This window comes from Dreissena polymorpha, chromosome 7, assembly GCF_020536995.1.
Source record: "Dreissena polymorpha isolate Duluth1 chromosome 7, UMN_Dpol_1.0, whole genome shotgun sequence".
Classification (NCBI taxonomy): domain Eukaryota; kingdom Metazoa; phylum Mollusca; class Bivalvia; order Myida; family Dreissenidae; genus Dreissena; species Dreissena polymorpha.
The window spans coordinates 87,810,633-87,833,777 of NC_068361.1; the positions used below are offsets into that span (position 1 = coordinate 87,810,633).

The 23,145-nt window shown below is 34.7% G+C and overlaps 2 protein-coding genes across 2 annotated transcripts; one reads left to right on the top strand and one right to left on the bottom strand.

The window, feature by feature from the left end:
• The first annotated feature begins 1,272 nt into the window (after window positions 1–1,272).
• LOC127839325 (uncharacterized) lies at window positions 1,273–8,609 on the top strand. Its single transcript, XM_052367628.1, has 4 exons — window positions 1,273–1,369; window positions 4,721–4,790; window positions 5,601–5,768; window positions 7,293–8,609. The coding sequence occupies exons 1-4, from the start codon at window positions 1,349–1,351 to the stop codon at window positions 7,532–7,534; spliced, it is 501 nt and encodes a 166-aa protein (XP_052223588.1). The 5' UTR covers window positions 1,273–1,348; the 3' UTR covers window positions 7,535–8,609.
• A 4,728-nt stretch (window positions 8,610–13,337) lies between these two features.
• LOC127839903 (uncharacterized) lies at window positions 13,338–13,928 on the bottom strand. The gene has a single exon (XM_052368296.1). It carries the CDS (start codon window positions 13,926–13,928, stop codon window positions 13,338–13,340), a length of 591 nt encoding a protein of 196 aa, XP_052224256.1.
• Between the last annotated feature and the right edge of the window lie 9,217 nt (window positions 13,929–23,145).

A 23,145-nucleotide genomic window follows, 5' to 3' on the forward strand; every position in this document is an offset into this window, starting at 1 on the left:
TCCCAAATTAGCCTGTGTGGACTGCACTGGCTTATCCAGGACAACATTTTTTCGCCTATACTAAATTTTTAAACAAAAAAATACTATACAACGGAACATAGAAAACAGGCACATGCCCTGTTTCCCATTATGAGCTCTAATAATTAGCAGACAATTCCTGAGAGTAGCAAATGAGAAGGGAATGGAATAGAGGGGAAAATCGTAAGAATTGGCCAGTCAGAATGCAAAATGTGCAATCAACAAGATTTGTGTTGGTAAGCACTAAAAAACATATGCTGGAGATTGTAAATACCTGTCCATGCTTCGCTTTCTAAATGTCGCAAGAGAAACTTGACAAACTCCATTTTTCTGCAGTTTAGTCTATTTTAGACTACTTACTTTAGTCTAAGCTAGTGAGTTTGAAACTGTAGGTATTTGCATTAATCATTGTTTTTTCTGCATCTTAAAAGAATTGTATTTACTTTTAGAACAAATGAATTTGTGCATTTTTGGAGTATTTTATTGTAGTTCTAAATGTTCTGTCATCATATTGTAATTCTACTTTAAAATGTTGTGTTGAAGATATCCAAGTCTGTTCAAATATATGTAATATTCCTACCGATATATTTTGGGGCGTCTTCATAAAATATAAGAACCTCAATATGTTGTAAGATTTATTCCATACCCCACCCTCACTACATAAGCACAGGATAAAACATATTTTAACAATTATTAAGTATAAGATTCTTTATTTCTCTTTCAAATTAAAATGTGTGACACTCTGAGAGGATTCTTCTAGAAAACGAGAGAGAGAGAGAGAGAGAGGAGAGAGAGAGAGAGAGAGAGAGCGAGAGAGAGAGGAAGAGAGAGAGAGAGAGCAGAGAAAGGAGAGAGAGAGCGGAGGAGGAGAGAGCGAAGCGAGAGAGAGGAGCGAGAGAGAGATCGAGAGCGAGAGAGCGCGCGCCTAGAGAGAGCGAGAGAGGAGACGCGAATGCTAGATCGACTTATCTATCGGCTAGTCTCGCGCTCTCTCTCCTCTCTCTCTCGCTCTCTCTCTCTCTCTCTCTCTTCTCTTCTCTCTTCTCCTAATTCTTATGGATTATAAATTAGAGAAAAATGTAAAAAAAACACAACACTTTGGAATGAACAAACAATCAGGAACATGCATCGCAACAAGGATACACAATAAAATGACTACTTAATTGGGCTTCTTCAAGAAAGTGGTTTAAGGCGTGCTACTTTATTTTTTACTATCGTCTTCTTGTTATGCAAATTCTCAAGAGGGCATAGGATTACATAACCCCTATGCAAGATACAATTTTCAGAATAATTTTACAAAAGTCTGTGAGCAGTGTCAACAAAATTCGGAATGAAGCCTCTTCTAAGATTGGTAAGTTTTTGAATATTTTTTGTATTTCTATGAAGTCAAATTCAGAAAGATTTGTTTGAAGAAAATAAAGCCTCAGGCCAAAAAATACACATTACACAAATATACAGTTTTTGATATGACTTGTTAGTTGCTTCATAAACAAGTGTATATATAATAAGTTTATGCTACTTATAGTATTTAAACAATGTATAATTGTATCATTTGCTGATCATCTTAAATACAAACCAATTGTATTATATTTGTTATGGTGCTGAGACCGATTGTTTATATGACTTGGCCAGTTGTGAGTATGACAATTATTCATTGACCGAAACCTTAAACAAATGTATCTAAATCACGAGTATCCTGACTTATCCATACATATCCAAAACCATAACTACAAATATAACCAAATAACGACTTAATTACCCTGGGATAATTGTTTTTCATAATAATGTTTATATGGATAACGATGAGCGGTCTATTAAAACATAGAAATTGAACCAAACATTATAATACTCATTAAATGAAGCATAGAAATACATGTATTATACTACTTGATCCAGCATTACCCACATGTAATGGTTTAAGTACCCTGTGGTTTCATTGGCACTCAACCAATGAAATGCATGGCTATTGGTTCATGAGCTATGAATGCATATGAGTATTGCTCTTTGAAAAGGGGGTATAATTCATGTGCGTAAACTGCAGTCCGCACAGTCAAATCAGGCACAACATTCTCCGCTTTTATGATATGTTTTGTTGAAAGGCAGTCCCTTCTTAGCAAAAATCAAGTTAAGGCGGCAAGTGTCGACTCTGATTAGCCTGTTCTTAATGCGGACAACAATTTACGCAAATGCATTAAACCCCCTTTTAAAAGTCAGCGGCACATATACAAAACATTATCAAAGCGCTGAAGGCACGGAAGTTGTTCGCTATTGCATAATCTTAGACTCATTTTTCAAAGTTATCGTATAGCTTTTTAAATCGCAAGTTTGAAATAAACACAACCCATTTACATTTAAAAAGAGTGTCTTAACGCACAGGTCGAATTGTGTGTGCACTGTTTATCATCATATTTATGTTATAGAGGTAACTTAATAACAACATTTCTCGTTTTTAGACGTTCTGAAAGCAATACAAAATATTTTGAAAATGGTATTATGATAAGCAGTTATGTAAAATAAAATTTGCAATCACCATTATATTTAATAAATATTGTGGGAATATCGAATACCTATCACACTAAGAATATAATTTCATTATGGAAATTCCCTTTTCACAACTTTTGATACCATATACAATTCAAAATAAACAATAAGATAATTGATAAAAATAAAAAATAAAAATAAATCTGCGAGCAGTTCTTTTTACTCACGAATTAGGCAGTCATAAAGACAGCGCTGTTGACCTGTACTTTGTTCTTTATGCATTATTTTGTTACCCTAGTAGTTCACACGGTGTCAACCAGTCGCTGACCTTAACATCGGTATAGAATACTCATGCGCTTTTTCAGTGTAGGTGTTTTACCCAGCTTTTCACCTTAAACGACCTATACATAATGCCAGCTGGCACGTATTAATACATTCGAATATGTTATAGGCTGATTCGAGAAAAATCCCTTGAAATTTGGCTGCATCACTTCATGCACTTTGTCTGTGCACAGCGTAAAGAATGTAACACTGTTCAATGTACGAAACTCCGGACTACTCCCTGCATGTTAAAACGACACATAGGCACATGCTGTGGCCCGTTTACAATTACGCGGTTAAATCCAGCTCGCAGAATTTCAGGGTCTGTACTCGGTCACTAAATCGTCAGGGGAAGACATAATTGACTGTTGATAAACACAGTTTTGCTATCAAGATGAGAAAAACACTACAGAAATAGTATAGTAGTAGTGTCACGTTAAGAGGAAAATCGTTAAATTATCTAACAACAAGTGTTTGTCGTACTCGGTCAGCTCGTCATGCGACTATGACTTTTATTATGCAAGAATATACACTTCCACAAGCCTTAGAAGCCGGGGCCTTATGATTGCAATTATGTTAAGAATTGACCTCTAACTGAAGTAAGCAAAGAAAACGTAGCACCTAGTTGACCCTTTCTTTCTATGTGCGAACGCAGGTTGAATGTAAAGTGTGCTGTTCACTATCGTAACCCAATACGTGAGCGTACCCGTCGCTTGGTTTGAGTCAACCAAAGAATGAACCACAACATAAGTATAATATGTATTGGTATTAAGCAGCATTGCCTTTAATTATCAAGCAAACCACATTAAAATTGAGCTACGCTGGTCGAAAGACCATAAGACCCATTTTCGCATGACGCGGCTATGAAAGTGTGATTTAAATATTTGGAAAGAAAACTGCATGTAAATCAAATATTAACATACGATATATTTCGATGATGAAGAAATAAACTCATAATAAGCAATGTGAGGACACATTATGGTGTTCACTCCCATACTATAATTGTTATCTACTTATACTAATGTAGATCTATGGTGTGCCTATTATAACACACATTCATGCGGTAAATATGAGACTAACAAGTGAAAAAAAACAATAGTTAAACTTTGTTTTCAATTTAATTATTTAGAAACCACAATTTCAAACTTTATTTCAAAAACAGCAAGACTACCTTTTTAAAAGATAATTCTTGTTATATTTAATTGTTTTTTTATATTCGGTTTTAGCGATTATGAAGCATTTTGTTGTTTTCAATCGTATCCCTGTAGTTATTGTTGAACTCTTGTTCAATGTTTTATAAATTGAGAACTGTGAATATAAACAAGCTTAACCCTATACTATTGCGTATTTTCCCGCATCTATTAATAGTCTAAGATTATGAATGAGCTGAGCAAAAATACTATGTCATTAAGACGCAGCAGAAAGTGGACTATTTTAATCATTCATCATAAACATATTCCTCTCTTCCGCTACACGTATAATACAATCATTGTTTATTGATTCTTTTTTATATAAGCTCCGTTCAAACTATTCCATTAAACACAATATTCACATAATGTTTCCATGTGTGAATGGATATAGTTGGAGAACTCAAACCTCTTGCATAAATTATACAACTCTTTCTCGCGCGGATACGGCAGGTGTGGCGGATAGTAGGCTTTCCGTAGATAACAGCGAACTGACTTGACATTTTCAGTAACAACATTAGCTGTTCGCTATCGCGAATAACTAAAAAACGAAGTTTTATCGCCCTAAATCTTAATGATTTATCAAGAAGCTAAACATCTTTGAGTGAATATTTGTTTCGACAATAAACCAAGTCCATTACCACCAAAAGTAGCACACAATAATCTGCAATAAATAGAATTTGCATGCTTTCAAATTGAATGACTTTTTTCAGGTTGCTCTGTTTATCTGTGTGACTGCAGTTGAATGCCAAGAAAGGAATACATTGGAAGAACGGTGTATACGTAAGATATCAACACCTAAACAATAACATTTATCTGTCAAAGTGTGTATTTCGAAGTATTACAACTGTTCACGACTACCAAAAATTTGGTCCAGAAAAGCTAAAATGAATGTGCGAGTCCGATTGTTATTTTTGCTATAATATTAATATAAAATGATAATTTTGTTCAATTTCATTCATGAGATAGTTGTTCACATTTTAATTACATTTATAATAAGCCAAACAAGTTTTATATCAGAAACATCATATATCATACTGTTGGCATTGGGCATACTGCCATTGTTTCATTCTTAACAAATAAACAAAATGCCCATTTTCTTCGATTTAATTGTATTTTACGATACAATCAATTCACTATTTGTTGGTTGCAAAACCATAGACATTATTATTCAAATTAGAAATTCTTGCCTTCGTTTTGGAATTATAGCTCCGCTTCGTCACAATTTGTTTATCCATGATATCAAATATATAGTGAATCATTAATGGATCCTACTTTGCTTTTATTGTTGCCCCAGGTTAGCCTGTGCAGTCCTCATTGGCTAATCAGGGACGACACTTTCCGCCGAAACTCGATTTTTGCTAAGAATAGACTGCCTTTAAAAGAAAAATATCAAAAAAGTGAAAAGTGTCGTCCCTAATTAGTCTGTGCGGACTGCGTCGAATATACAGAAAGTATTTTTTTAAATTGATTTGAATAATGATAAAAGAAAACTAATAGTAATAAAGTAATCATGACAACATTATATATTTTAAAAACGCTACTAAATGATGTCCTTGGATAAGTAGGAAATATTTCCATCAATTATTCCAGAACAACTGCAGAGAGGCGTTAAAGTTCCATTTTATTTTGGCACGTCAAACCTTGCTTGTGTCAAGAACTTGGGGAAAGGGAAGAGAAGGCGATCAGTAGACACAGTCAGTGTTACTCGTCTCACACACAGATACCTGTACTATTGCGGATCTTACTACGAATTTGGAAGTAGGTGTTTGTTTCTATTAATAAAATGGTGAGATTTGATATATACATGTTTAATTGTTGCTTCAGTGGTTACACTATATCAATAAGTGTACAAAATACACACTTCCACAATCAGGATACATTATTAGATTTCTCTATTTCTATCCGTCCCAATCACCAGTCAGTCCATCAATAAATATGTTTTCTCAAACCTTGTTAGCACTCAAACTTTCGGATATTTTTTGCTGATTAAATAACGTTAAATCACTTTGAATAAATTGTGAACCTATATGAAAGTGTGTGTTGTTTGCAAAAAAAACAGATGGGTACAATCAAGATCAAGGTTATTTCGAGTCAAAATAAGCACTTAACTCGTATGGTCAATTTCAAGTTAGCCTCACCTATTGTCAATAATGCTTGTAATTACATGTATGTAACAAGCTGAGCCGTGCACATAGTCTTTGTCTTATAGGCACCGCAATAGTTAAAAGTGGTGAACGTTTCAGTTACATTATTAAAATTCCATGATAAATTATTAAGTTAAATTAATTGCATATAAACAGTGAGCTTTAATTTGCCAAAAATACATTTGAGTCATGTTCTGAGAAAACTGGGCTTAATGCATGTGCGTAAGTGTCGTCCCAGATTAGCCTGTGCAGTCCGCACAGGCTAATCAGGGACGACACTTTCCGCTTTTATGGTATTTTTAGTTTCAAGGAAGTGACTCCTTACCGAAAATCATATTTAGGCGGAAAGTGTCGTCCCTGATTAGCCTGTGCGAACTGCACAGGCTAATCTGGGACGACACTTTACGCACATGCATTATGACCAGCTTTCACAAAACAAGAAACATTTTACCAGCAAGGTTATTTTGAAGCTGAATTTTGACTTCTAATTGTTGTCTTGACCTTTGAGCTAGAGAGTGTTGTAACACATGACATGCCAACTCAAAATGGTGAACATTTGTGGTAAATTATTTCAAAATGGCAAGATGAATAATTAATTGGCAGTCAGGAAATTTGATTAAAGGTCAACTTTAAGCTTTGACTTTTGACCTTTGACGTAAGTAGAAGATTGTAATACATGACATGAAGTCTCGACATGGTGAATATTTTTGGTAAATTGTTTTTAAATTAAGAGATGAAAGAATTACAGTCTGGACAAGCTGTCTATGGCCAAATTTGACCTGTAAGTGGGACCTTACCTTTGAGGTAGGAGGATGGTTGTTAACGGCAACAATTTAAGTGATCGTTTATATTTTGAGTTTGATAATGTATATATTTGATCACTTCATTGATTAAGTAGCAAGAAAACATTATTGACTAGTTGTTCGTTATTCCTGCCTGGTTGGTAGGTTTCAAAAATTAAACTAGACGCTTAACATATAATATAATTAGTATGGCCTTATATGATTACTATTAAAAAGCTGAAACTTTTTCAATATAATTACACAAAATAAAAGAAAAATTAAAGTATACATTGAAAAAAGTGATAAATTCCAGGAATGAAATATGAAAATGTGCATTGTTTGTATATCTATTGCAGCTGGATATCCACCCTATAGAACATTACCTTACGGCTGGTATCGGTGTAATCCTGAAACTGACAGCGAGCCAGCAGGTTACAGCAATGCGTATCCAGATTGCAGTAAGAGCTGTGCTGACAAATACGTCAGACAGAAACCATTTAGCACGTTGAACAACAACTGCCACCACTTTGCAAACGCCATGGCTAAATACTTGTATAGATCGGACAAAGAGTGTTGCAAGTATAGGTTGCCATATTGATGTGATTGCATTCAAAAATGTAAAATTCAGCTAAAACTTTACATATTGTTGTTCACAAGCTGTTGCTGACCTTGTAACTCTTGTGAGTATATGATTATAGTGTTTTTGTATATAAAATACATTTGTAATTCATTTCTAAGCTTAGTTTTGCCATAGCATTATGTCTGCATTGGTATAATAATTAAGTAAGACAGGCTGATCATAACTTATGACATTTAAATCTTTGTTAAATCCATCGTAAATAACACGTTTTCAAAACTTATGCAAATATTTCAAATAATTGGTATTCAACAACAAGTATTGAATGCAAACCAATGTACTATCAAGTGACTTCAAATAATGCGAGTTTTTTTAAGTTGAACGAATTTGTCAAGTTCAACACACTTCATGAATCTTTGAATTAATATAAGCCCGTCACATGTTACTTCGTCATGTACACATTTATATTGTTAACAGTCCATGCCACAATACAATAACTTACAAATAGAGACTATACAAATTTCATCCAACTTTCATACACACGTGCAATTCTAATTGATATTGCTTCTAAACTAGGAAGACAATGATAATTTACTAAAGAGCAAACTCAATGTCTTAAATAATGCCACTTAAATGTAAAATGTTATGAATGTGGCAATGCTAAAATAAAGTAGTGTCTAGGAAATATACATGATTTAAGAAATCACACAAAAGTGTTATACGTAACATAAACATGATTCTTCTTTGCATATATAAATTATACATGGCCTTAATTTTGCATGGTCATATAGATTTAGGTTTTTGTAATCGAAGACCAGTCACCAATTTAGCTTGATGCCCTTTTAAATTGGGTACAACATAGCTCATTTGTGTATTTTTCAGAGTGCTAAAGCATTCGTAACACTAGCTCGGTCAGATGGCTCTAAATTTGTTTATTATATTCTTAAATAATAACTTAATGCATGGCTATAGTTTTATCTGAGTTAATTGTGTTCATCTGTCTTCTAAAAGTTAATTCTCTTTTATGAACAGCATGTTATACGTTCTATGTGTGTAAACCCTTTGTCTTAAACAGAAAATAAAAGTGTGTACATTTTATACGTTCCATGTTTGAAAACTCTAGATAATAACCATACTGCACAACTATGTACACGCTTATTGTTCTAAAGAGGCATCGTCACTTGTTGCAAACATAATAAGGAAGATAAAAAAATCAACAATATTGTACTGCCGCCTACAAACAATAGAGCGAACATTCTTTTGCAACTGTCTGTTCAACGGTTACTCCCATGGGTAGTCTGAAGACCATTTCGTTTCTGCACAGTATATTGAGATTTGCTAAGACTTACTTAAACCCTCCATCATTCGATACTGTCACCATCTCAAAATTGGTATTTCAATTCTTTAACTAGACCTGTCACAAATGTGGCTAAACGAGCCTCCGCACCAAAAGGAATAGATGCAATATATGTGGCTATCTTCAAGGGAATAATAATGCAGAAATAATGTGTGTGTACATTGTGTCATGTGCATCTGCTCTTCATGGTCTTTCAAGTTTCAAGTTTCAATCACCAGTAAATTGCTTGAGAAATGTGGAAGTAGTTCAAGCCACACGCTTTAAACATTTGATGCTTCTTCAATAAAAATTGGATAAGTTCAAGGATAAATAGCTCAGTGGTGTAAGCATATTGTAAACAAAACAATTCCTTCACTCAAACTTTCCATTTTTTTTTTAAAGCACCTTGTACATTTTGTGATTATAAATACCTAATCTAAGCCAGTGTTGTTGTGTTTCCTCATTATTTTGGGAATTGGGCCGGGTCAGTTTGGATTGGGAAAAAAATGCGGGTTTTTTTGGTAATTAGTGTTGTTGTTGCTTTGCTAATGAATACTTTAAAATTGAGGATACATGAGTTTTCAATGTTATATTTACTCAGACTCAACTTTTAGAGCTGGATGGGACAGAACAGAACAGAATAGTTTATTTGACTTAAGCATATACAGCTCATCGTCGTTAACATACGTATACAATAACAGCATGCGTTATAATTCAATACAAAATATACATCATTCGAAGGAAGATCGATTCAAAAAAGAATGAAATACAACATGTTTCAGTGAGAATGTCACATGGAAGAGGTTAATACTGGGTGACCACATACTGTAAAAACGTTGTTTAATGCTTGCAACACGTATTAAATTATTATACGCTTAGTGGCTTTATGAAAGATATATAATAAATAGCAAGTTTCAAGTTTTTTTTGTTGGAGAAATCGGCAAAACTCCATTGACCATTGACACACAAGTAAACACAGTATAGTCAAAGTGCATCTATGAATTACAAATACAATCAAGTAAATAAAATATACTACAATGAAACATGTTCACATATATAAGACATTTTCTCGCATTTCAAAGCCTTTTAAACAAAACATGGCTAATTTTCTTAATACATTTTTCTTTGAACTATTAAGTAATTCGATAAACTTAAACATATTTGGGCGACATCTGTAATACTTTGGAATTAATGTTTTCCTAACATCGGCATAGTAAGGACATGTAAGAACAAAGTGATATTCATCCTCACTATCATTAAGGTTATATAAAACACATTTACGTTGATCTCTAACAATGTTTTGGTGTCTACCCGTTTCAATAAATAATTTATGAGATGACAAACGTAATTTAGCTATAATGTTCCTATGTTTTTTTATTTTCAACAATATCAATTTAAGCCGATCTTTCGAATACTGGTTTTAATTCCTTATATAAAATCATTGAACTAGATGATGTGACACTTACGTTCCAGTTAGTGATATACTGGTCTCGTAATCTGTTTTTAAGTACCGGGATAAATTGATTAGAGTTCACAGATTCGGGGAATAACCAAACATCGTTAAAACCGGTTTGCTTAAGAATGTCCCGTACTTTTGATGACCAATTGTTTGTGTTATGTTTGCGTTCAATGTCTAATCTCTGTGATATAACAATTTGTTTCAGAATACAATTACCCTGCTTTACAGTATATAATTTCAAAAAGTATTGAACGATTCTAACATATCTGTCTAAATACAAGGGGAATCGACCAACTTCGGCATATAGCGATAATGAGTTTGTTGACATCTTTACATTTAATATTCTTTTACAAAATTTACGATGGACGCGCTCAATGTTTTCCGCTTTGATAAATCCCCACACCTCACAATTATAGTTTAGAATTGATGATACATATGCGTTAAAAAGATTTAACATGACATTTATAGGTACGTCCATATCTTTTGTTAAGTTGAACAAAGAATGCATCGCTTTTAAAGATTTGCCATACAATGTATTTGTTGCGGGTACAGAAGATCCACCGCTTGACATGACAATACCCAGATAATTAAAATTATTCACAATTTCTAGTTCTTGACCTTTGTATGTCCATTTCAATGTTCTACTGATTGTACCTCCTTTCCGGAATACCATCACCTTAGTTTTTTCAATGTTAACCGTTAAATTCCACTTATCGCAGTAGGTTTCTAAATTATTTAATGATTCTTGAAGACCCTCCGGGGTTTCAGAAAATAGAGCCGCGTCGTCAGCGAATAATAATAAATAAATCGATATTTGATCTAGTGTAATTCCGGCGTTTATTCCATTTTGCAAGTCGAATTCGATATCGTTAATTAATAGAGAAAACAATATGGGCGACGTTATCTCCCCCTGAAAAAGGCCGACGTTACTATTGAATATGTCTGATAAGTTACCCATGTGTTTGACCTGTAATTTAACTTCATCGTACATTGATCGAATAAGTGTTAAAAGTTTACCGTCGATGCCCACATTTATCATTTTACTCCACAATTGACCGCGATTGATGACGTCATATGCCTTCCGGTAATCAATATAACAGCAGAATAGTTTATCTTTATTTTGAAACTGTTTTTCTATAAGTGCATTAAGAATAAATATTGCATCGACCGTGCTACAATTTGGTTTAAAGCCGAATTGTGCATCCGTCAGAATGTCATTTGTTTCTGCCCATTGTTTAAGGCGTTCATTTAATATGCTTGTAAACAATTTTGCAAAACAACTTATTAAGGTAATTCCGCGATAGTTATTTGGGTCTGATATGTCACCCCGTTTATGTATAGGTACTATGATTCCGGATGCCCAGCTGAGAGGAAAACGCTTTTTATCAAGTATGTAGTTAAACAATATTTCTAACGGTCTGACGATGACATGTATTGTTTCGGTAAAATATTCATATATAATATTGTCACCCGCATGGGCTTTATTGTTTTTCAACCGTTTTGTTGCCTTTATAATTTCTTCTGTCGATATTGGATTATCGAGTTCGGGGTACGAAGGTTCTGTGTTTAGCCTATTATCAAAGTCATGTAAAAATGTATCGGCATTAAACGAATTTATATTTACGTTACCTTCGTCAGCTAATTTACTGAAATAATTGTGAAATTCGCTTAACGATATCGTATCTGAGCTTTGTGATGCAATCTTACGTTTAAATAATTTCCAAAATTCGCGGGGTGATTTCCGTCTCATACTTTTCATTTGTTTGCTAAGATCATTGTTGTACTTTAATTTCGTTTTTCTACATGTATACTTGTAATCCTTTTTCGATGCAATCATTCGCTCGCGTGTATGTTCATTTTTATTTAGATTGTACTCATATAAAGCTCGTGTACATCGATATTGTTTGTTTTTACACTCTTCGTTAAACCATTTTTGCTTATTTTTTCCAGAGTCTATAAATCCTTTATTTTCAGGTTTAACAATGTGCTTAAAATATTTTTCTCCTTTCGAATTTAAATAGTTCGAAAATTCGCTAACTAGAATATCAGGATCAGAGTTTGAATCGATTTGCGATAAAAGCGTGTGTTCTAGATTTTGGACATCGCACGTAATATCTCGTACAAAGTCACATTTGTTCTCAGGTTTCCATTTAAAATAAACAATAGGATTAGTATTACTTGCTGAAACCGCGAAATTTGTGCGGAGATCAAACGTTAGAGGCGCATGATTAGAGAATTCCGTAAAATCGTTAACGGTAAAATTTACAATATCATTGAAATTGGAACGCGCAGTTAATACATAATCCACTGACTAGGCTTTCACCGTTGTGTGTATAGCACGTTATCTTACCTATGTTATGGTCGTTATGTAACCGCCCATTCACGATACGTAAATTCGTAGCTTTGCACATATCTAATAGGTAGTCTCCGAATCGATTCGTAACCCGGTCACTATTTGATCGTGGTAATAGAGTCTCAATATCTGGGTCAGAAACAAAATCAATATTGCTCATATATCTATCATTTTCGATATAATCAGCTTTATTTCCCGTTCGCGAGTTTGTGTCTCCGGTGAGAAATACTTTTCCTTTGGATTGATAAAAATTTATATCAAATTCAATACATTGAAAAATATCATAAGAATACAAAGAATGAGCAGGGGAATTTTCAGATGCAATATATACAACACATATATAAACATCAGATTCTATATTAAAAAATAACTTATCTAGTTTAAGCCAAACAATACAATCAATATCGTTTTTAACTAATGTGACACCTTTACGAATAGAGTCTTTAATATAAATTACAATACGTTTCGCTCTTCGGTGTTGTAAACGTCTGTATGAGTTAATAGGTTTGCTATATCCTTTAAGATCTATGGTGGAGTCTTTATGTGTCCAAGTTTCAGTAAGACAAATGATATCGTGACAATTTAGAAAAGATAAAAACTTACTTTCAGAGCATTTAAGCTCTGTTAGTCCTTCCACATTCCATGTGACAAATTTTATGACATTCTAACAAACGTCCTATTCCTTATACAGTTGTTTGTTTATATAAAGCTTGTCAATTTTGAGATATGCCTCCTTTCCCTCGGACCTCGCGTTTTTCATGAAGGGTATGAGCCTTCGTCGGATATCCATTACTTCCCGTGGATACTGCTCGGATATTCCGAATGGGGTACCTTTAAGTTGTTTCGACTCCTTGCGGACCCTCTCCTTATCCGGGTAGTATGCGAATTTTGCAACAATAGGACGCACTTTATTCGGTTGATATCGTCCTATACGATGTGCCCTGTGCAACTTAATTTCAGATTGGGCGTTTTGCACGTGCAGCCTTTTTTCAATGAATTCCAGGATTTTTTTGTCGCACTGTTCGTCTTTTTCCTCAGGTATCTGGAATAACAAATTTTCGCGCATACTCCGGCACTTGAGGTCCGTTATTTCCGTCTGAAGTTTTTGTTCTTGCAGGATCGCTGAGTCCTCACGGTTTTGCGAATTGCACGTGGATTTAATCGTTGAGTCAAGTTCACTCTGTTTTTTGGTTAAATTTTCGATCATATTCCCGCTGAAATCACATGACTTTTCTAAATCCTTTATTCGGGTCTCAAAAATATTCATTCTTTGCTCAATTTTGTCAATTCTCGAGACTATGCCCGACACTGTTTGTTGTATTTGGTCCAACTGTGATAATTTTTTGTCAACAGAATTCAACCTTTCCAAGATTGATGACAAAATGTCTGAGCTTGGTAGCGGTGATGGCGTTCCCGGCGGTATAAACCCCTGTCCATAAAAATTGGGCGTATTCATCATGTATGAATATGGCATCTGCGTAAGTTGTGGGCTGCCATAGAACTGACTTGACTGACTTGACTGGCTCGCCTGTGATTGACCGCTAAGATTCGTCACTGGCGATGCATGGGCATTTTGCGCCATTTTTTTTCCTTTGTTCCGCTTGTTCGTGTTTGGTTTTGAACTTGATTGACCGTTATCCGGCAAATCTTTGGAAGGTTTGCGTTTCCTAGTCATAAATTATCATCCAATTGTTCACTAAAAGCACATTTTATTCACGATCACACGCTTAATTCCACGAACTTTCAATTTGTTTCGATGTATTTTGACTCTGATAATTTTTTATTCCGCCATGTTCACGCATGCGCATTTTATATGGGAGATGAACTAAACATATAGATCTCTTTTTTGGGGGAAATCCTTAATTGGGAATTGGTAGGTCCCAATCGGGAAAAAGTATTTACCTTTTAAAATGGGTTTGGGGCCATATATTTGAACGGAAAGAGCACTGGTCTCAGCACCGATTTCCAGTACATGACCTGTCAACCATCTGTTGTGAAGCTCTTGCTACAATGGCTATCAGCTCTAGATGCATCCTCATCTTGGTGACCTGAAAAAGACAACGCTTTTTAGGTAAAATAGACTGAACCGGTGTTTTAAAAGATAGTGTGTATGTATTGATATAAGTATGTAAATGTGACCTCAGAAATTGCCCGACTTAAAAGAATTCTCATTCAAACGGGATCCGGTTTACACGGTTTCCATAGTATGATAAGTCATGTTTACATACAGTGTTGCAAGTAAGTTGCACATCTAGACAATGGCGTGAAACAAAAGCAAATATCTTATAACAGTCTTGTTTTTAATCTAGTTTTTCTTCTTACTTAATCAATTTAAGCCTCGTTCTGGGAAAACTTGGCTAAGTGCATAAAGTGTCATCCCAGATAAGCCTGTGTGGTCCATACAGGCTAACCAGGGACGACACTTTCGACCTAATATGGATTTTAGAAGACATTTCAAACGAAAATTTGCATACCAGCTGAAAGTGTTGTCCCTGATAAGCTTGTGCTTACGGCACAGGCTAATTACAGACAAAACTTAACTCACCTGCATCGCGCCCAATTTTTCCAGAGTGAAGCTCATAAAAAGTACATACAAATATACCCTACAAATTTCAGCAGCATCGGAGGTCTCGTTCAGTATATAGAGTGATTAAAGATATCGTACAAAATATGTTATGATTCAGGAAGAGAGGCAATCAACTTCTGGGGGTCATTCTCAACATGTGTGTCAAGCCCTGCAAACAATTCAGGATGGTTTTATAACATTGCAGTGATTGGAAAATATTTCTCTATTTGCAATAGCAAGAATACCAGTCCATCATTTGTAGAGGCAAGTGTCATAGTATCATAGTTATAAATCGTGTATGTCCTAATAAACATGTTATAGTAGAAACCGCCAGGCCTTTAATGCAGTTTAGCCTCATCCAAAGCTGTTCATTGCAAAGTTATTAATTAGAAACTGAAGTTATTGATTAGCCAACAAAAACCTTAACTTAAATTATTAAAGTATCAAAAAAAGTACATTATTTTGCTTAACTGCAGATCAGAGTTATGAACCTTTGTCAATTAACATATATAATGACCACTTAGACGTATATAGCCTGCTCAATTGAAAATATATGCTCAGACATTTTGTAACAAGGTTAATCTTTAAAGAATATGATTATATTACAACAGGCTATATGTAAAGATTGAAAAGGGGGCAACTTTTAAAGGGGGACAATCGCTTTAAAGTTTCTGGCAGCTTATTATAGTTATTTTAAAATGGTTTTATTATGTTCTGAACACTTGCGTATCGTAGTTGATGTTTTGAATGTGAAATGATTTCAGTCATTAAATGGTATAAATAAAGTTTTCTAAAAACAAAATAACACACAATTATTTTGAACGACTAAGACATATCACAACATATTCGAACGCGTATGGGGGAAGCTGTAAAAACAAAATAGGTCACACCATTTTGCGACCTTTACGGCGGATTTGAAACATAAAACTATGCACAAGTATACAACTAATATAAACCGAGTATATTGCTTAAAATAACATTCCATAAAGTGAGTGTCATCCGATAAGAAAGACGACAGTATGAAATCGACAGAACGAATGTTATTTATACAAATAGGTGGATAATGAATAATTTCCTTGATTTGTGCAGTCAGTTTACGATGTTAAAAGTAATGTGCTAATAAAGCGTCCTTTTCTAATAAAAAAAAATCGCTTTGTATCTTAAAGGGATTTGGTGACAGATTGTTGAAATCACAAATGCCCTACCTTTTGTCATTGATATAAAAACACTGTTCATCAGGTAGAAAAAAATACTAATGACGTCGACTCATGCTGAACATACTTTTTCTTTTATTAGTAATCGTCATTACAAATTGGCAAAACTGTGAAGCGTTTTAAACACGAAAAGATTGCATATTTTGGAAGGCTACTATTGTGTTTGTAATATTGTAATATAATTCGTAAATTGCTTATATATACATAATAATATGTTGCAAACATTGATTCAACAGTCCGTATGACCGAGAGCTTACGGTGACGTTTTTGTTCTTAATCCAAAAGTCATTGGTTCGATCTCAGGTGAGTATTATGTTCTGTTTTGCTTTCTTTCTTGGATTCTAATCTTGTTTTATACTAGTGGGCTTTAGTACCGATGATTTTATTTATCAGGTTAAAGCATTTAATGACGAATTGTAAACAATGCTTAAATCCTTGTACATGTTCCATATAAGTCTTATAAAGTTCAAAAATTAGTAAGTAAGGTATCAATTATGAATTATCTTTACATTTAACCACTAAAATGATTATTTTTGAATTGTTTATTTTAATTAAGTAATATAGCTTAAAAACTCTCACTAGCGAATATTTTAATATTTTTGAACGAGCGAAACCCTCGAATAGAACACATATCAAATTCGCGGCTCAATAAATCGCCGGTACATTACAAATGGGCAACATTATTGTACATTCTCGTACATTCTCGTACATCACATTTCGTTCGATTATCAGCCGTGACAAAAATCCGAATCGTAAAATTATTTTATTTTGTAAAAACACTGTTTCTATCTATAGAATCAAACTCAATATACAAAACTAGCCTATGCTATTTCCTTCATACGTTTACTTTTTACTAAATAGCAGTCAAAAGTGTAATCTTAAAGTTGGCAGCATCATAAGAGGTGACGAAATAATTTATAACGTTTTGGATTCCTTTAAGGAAGTCTTGATTTGTCTTTTAAAAAATAACAGCTCACGACTTTTTCATTTATGAAATGAGTGTAATTATCCCCACGCTTTTAAAAGCATGTGAATATTGTATTGATCTCCGCTTTCTGTAAAAAGTGTTCGGCCACTTTCTACCCCTACACTATTGGCACTAGAACCTTGAAACTTACACACATGGTTGCTATGAGCATATATGCGACGGTGACGGCGACGGAATTTTGATCTGACCCCTGGGTCAAAAGTTATGGGTAAATAAATGGGTAAAATGGGTTTTAAAAAACTCATTTTACTAACAACATGCGACGCACATGAAAATAACTTTTGACCCAGGGGTCGGATCAAAATGCCAAATAGTGCATCGTCGCACATATGCTCATAGCCACCATATGTGTAAGTTTTAAGGTCCTAGTGCTAATAGTGTAGGAGGAGATAGTGGACAACCACACCCACCAAAAAATTTGTCTTAGCATAACTTCTTCATTTATTCACCAATTGACTTCAAATTAATACTGAACATCTCTTCTCTTATGACAACACGGTCTATCTCGACCATTCATGTCCACATTACCCGGAATACGGACAAAACCCCTCCCGGATAAAAACCCTCCCGTCATTTTCATAGGGGACGGACAAAAACCCTCCCATGAATAAACATGGGCGGACAAAAACCCTCCCATGAATAAAACGGGGGAGGACAAAAATCCGCCCATGAAAAAACGGAGGCGGACAAAACCCTCCCGTAAAAGAAATTTAACACTTAGTGTTGCATTCATTAATCCGACAAAATTACCCATTGTGTGTAATGTGTATTGTGTTTTCAGGGGCGTGAAATTGAAAAAAAATGTGTAATCATTAACTGTAAACATACCGCTTTCTAATGTGCATATATATCCGATAATCCGATATAATATCAACATCAATTAAAACATAAAATGAGGCCATTTATAGACAAGTGAATTTTAATTTAGATTGAACCCAATACGATACAGTGCAACGTTTAATCGCGTTATACGCTCATTCATGCAAAAAACGTGCTTTCCGGGAAGTTTATGAAAACTTTGCGAAAATGAAAGTAAAATTCTGTTAACAACTAACAATTCGTTAGCATGTAACTAATTTCTCTTAATTACTTATTTAATTTATCTTTGACTGTAACGTTTTGAATTGCATTTTTGCAGACAATATATAAAGCATACTGTATTGTCAAATATGTCAATGATTCGGTTATTTAGGCCCACTAATCATAACAATTAACTAGTTAATGGCATACAATAATATATATCAAAATAGCAAACTGTGAATCTGCAACTGCGGACAAAAACCCTCCCGTGAAAGCAATTAAACACCGACAAATGCAATTGCTTCACACATTGTTGCATTCATTAATCCGCAAAATTTTCTCAAAATAGCAAACAGTGAATCTGCAACTTCATTAATCCGAAACAAATCACTCAATGCTGACAACATTTGCTCAAAATATCATACTGTGAATTTGCAACATATAATTTTTTGTTTGTGTTAAGGCACACATCCAAAATGGAAATTATCACCACTTATCACTCGTCCGGTTGAGGTCCGAGCAGCTATCGGCAAGACGGAGAGTCTGAAGCGGGCCATCCGTAGGAAGAAACGTGGCGTGGTACCAGTAGAGCCAGTTGGTTCTGTCGGCATCCCTCAACCATTGCCGCCGCAGTACACCACAACGCAGCTAGATGGGGACAAGTCATTCCTTTTCTATGACAATGCATCTACCGATGCACGGGTGCTGGTGATTGTGGAACGTCATCACATGTCTGCAGTAGGACAACGCCTTGGCCGAAGCAGAGGTGTACCGGTACGAACACGGGGAGCCGGTAGCAAAGCGAGTCCGGAAGGGGACCCTTCTTCATCAGAAGAAGATGCAACGCCTATGTGAGGAGGTAGCGTCGGGAAACAAGACGGCACATGACTTCTTGGCTGCAGTTGGGCACTGCATTCGTATTCACGTTTAGGAGTGTATGTGAATTGTGTAAGATTAATGCAATTGTGTTTGTTTGTATTCTCAAGAGTCTACAATGTTGGTTTTTGTTTATCAATTGATTATGCTTATTTGTCAATGTATGTAACATTATACTGTCTAGACTTCATAATACTTGTTATAAAACGAAATAAAGAATGTCTTGGGAAGCCTGTGTCCGCCTCTGTTATTTTTGCGATGATGAATAAAAAAGAAACACGACTTTGATGTTCTTAATGCACTGGCCGGCGCACAATTTGATATTTTAATATATAGTGTAATGTTACCTACTGAAGTGAAGTCACTATTACAAAAAATAAATATCTCGGATAACCGACAACAAAATACAAATGTCGGAAATGACATTCGGAAATGACCGATTTCGGATTAAAAATTCATAAATAATCGTTGGTACCTGAATTCGTGGCTCAGATTTCACGGGAGGGTTTTTGTCCGGTCCCGTTTTTTCATGGGAGGGTTTTTGTCCTGCCCCGTTTTTTTCATGGGAGGGTTTTTGTCCGTCCTCGTTCATTCATGTGAGGGTTTTCGTCCGGTCCCAATAAAACTGACGGGAGGGTTTTTATCCGGGAGGGTTTTTGTCCGGCATTCACATTACCCACCCTAGGGCCATCGATAAGGATAAAGGCAACTTGGTTCCCGTACTCTTTCAAATTTATCGAGAGGTTCACGGGTACTACTTCCCCGTACCCCCAAATATTTGATCGTACCCAACTTGTTTTCGTACCCAATTTTTGTTCGTACCCCAAATTTTTTCGTTCTGAAATTTTTCGTACCCAATTTTTTTCAATTCATTCATTCCATCAGCCATTTTCTTAGAAAACTTTGATTAATGCATGTGCATAAAGTTTCGTCCCAGATAAGCCTTTGCTTCTATAGACTTTTTCGTTAATGGGAAGACTCATCTTAACAAAAATCCAGTTGAGGCTGAAAGTCTTATCCGGGGTTGGAAGTGCATACTACACATGCTAATCTGGGACGACACTTAACACGTATGCATAACGCCCTGTTTTCCCAGAACGCGGCTGCCATGTTGATGTTTCAAACATAAGTCATACGACAGCACATCCCACTTACTTTCCTCTTCTTCGTCCACTATGGTCAAGGTAAAACACATTTCAATATTATGTAGATGTGCATATCACTAACATCCATTATTTTGCACATGTCCATGTGTTTTAAACAATATTCATAAGAAAAGAGAAATACAAACATCATATTTGTTTATCAATTAATTGAAAGAACCAAAAAGAATCAGTACAGAAATTTAGTTAAATAATCACAAAACGGCATCTTTTTTAACTAGAATTAACAAGAATTTGAAAAGTTCGCATTCATATCTACAGCTAATTTAAAAGTTCACATTCATATCTACAGCTAATTGAAAAGTTCACATTCATATTTACAGCTAATTGAAAAGTTCACATTCATATCTACAGCTAATTGAAAAGTTCACATTCATATCTACAGCTTATTGAAAAGTTCACATTCATATCTACAGCTTATTGAAAAGTTCACATTCATATCTACAGCTTATTGAAAAGTTCACATTCATATCTACAGCTAATTGAAAAGTTCACATTCATATCTACAGCTAATTGAAAAGTTCACATTCATATCTACAGCTAATTGAAAAGTTCACATTCATATTAACAGCTAATTGAAAAGTTCACATTCATATCTACAGCTAATTGAAAAGTTCACATTCATATCTACAGCTAATCAGCTAAATCTAAATCTGTAAAATCACCATTTAAGATTTTTTGGTAAGTGTTGCAAGTACAAAGGTGTCTTTTACAACTATTCATAAGTAACTAGATAAGTAGATATCTCATGCCACTTGATTGTTTGTTTTGATATTTTTCCCGATTTATCGTCGTTGTCTACAGTATTACTGTTATATCATGAAAGTCAGTTAACTCACTCATACTTTTCCTTGGAAAGCTGGTATACCAGAACAAAGTGCACATACTTATGCAAGGAAATGTCCAACATGGACTAAGGGTATGGGAGAATGGCAGTATATTTACTGATATCATTTAAAACTGTAACGTAATAACACATACACAAATTAACTCAATGAATAGTTCTTTGTTCTTTATTCAGTTGTACACACAAGTTTTTCAGGTCGATAAGATATTATAATCAACTGATATATCTTCCATTACAAATTTCTTCCAAATCCACTCAGACAGGACCCCATCCCCACATGTTATCCTGAAGATAATCCTCAAGTGTCTCTCCTGTGGGTAAGATCCTTCTGCTTGAGTAGCCAATATATTTCTGATTAAATACATGAATTGTTACATAAACATGTACAATTGATTGGTCAGATTAATTTAATGAACTGCATATACGGGCGTATTTATTATCTGGTAAGTGCACCGACACGAGAACAAACATCAATAAGCCATGTTATTTTGCCAAATTTGTAAATAAAACTGACTGAACCCAGTAACAGGAATGAATCTACAGTCAAGAAACTTAATACTTAAGTATTCTCTCTGGCTATATTGACGTTTATTTGTGGTATACATTATTGCGAAACCAGATGTATCCATGAATTATGTGACACAACCACAAAACAATAAAATATTTTCCTGCTTAAATTAACTAGCAACGATCTGATGTCTTTTTCATAGCCAAATGACAAACTTATGTCCCTGCCTATAACACCAAAATATATTAACTCCTTTCCAGTTGAGCAACGCACTTTACAGCGTTTGTAGTCTTTAAAAAATACGTTAAATTTAAAACCTTTTTTGCTAGATTTATGTTTTAAAGCATTCATTTCTAGCCCTAAGATACTTATGAGCAGCTAACATCATAAAACCTAAACAGACTGTCGTTTACTCGCAGACTGTTCTAGTTTTCTGCTGGTTGCATATAGCAATTTTCAATATGCTACTGAGCGGGATAGGGTTTATTGGATCCACAAATGTTCAGTTAGCAGAATACCTTTGTGGCAATGTCTGGAAGAAACGTAGTGGCTGTGGACTATATACATGATCTCCACAAAGTTCATCACAAACTCATTAAGGCTTGACTCCCTGAGATCACAAAAACATTCCCTCAGGATATGTTTACACTGTCAATTCTGACACGTTATAATAAAGAAAATAAATAGACCAACAAAATGCGCAAGGCAAATGAATATACATTGAACATGTATAGGCTCTACAAGTTGCTTTTGTTAAAAATGCGACTTTTCGGTATTAATTTGTGAATATGAATTGATAATATGTATTTTCTTTGAAACGAATGTTGTTAACTGATTTACGATGACGGAATACTGTTGGCTGTGTTATTATATAACGTTATGTACGGATTGCCTCGGACTAGATCGTTTAAACAATAGAAATTCGCAATTTTCGTGTTACGTCATTCCTCCTTTTGTAAACTGCCTGTGCTTGCGTTCAGATCTTCATAAAACCCCACCCACCACACCATGATCAATATTGAGACTGGTCAGGCGTCCACAGTTAAAAATGCAGTTTGTATTTATGACTATATCTTCGTATGACTATATCTTGCAGAAATACAGACTAGACATTTTAGTTAAATGGTTCTGCCAGCAAGTTCTTTATTTCCAATCAATGTAAAAAAGAATGTCGGATGGGCATGCGAACTTATTATTAAACATGTATCTCTCCAAGCTAAACTTAGCGACAATTACTCAACACATGTGTTTGAATAGACTCTGGGCTACATGCGTAGTTAATCATCTTTGACCGGTCGGAAA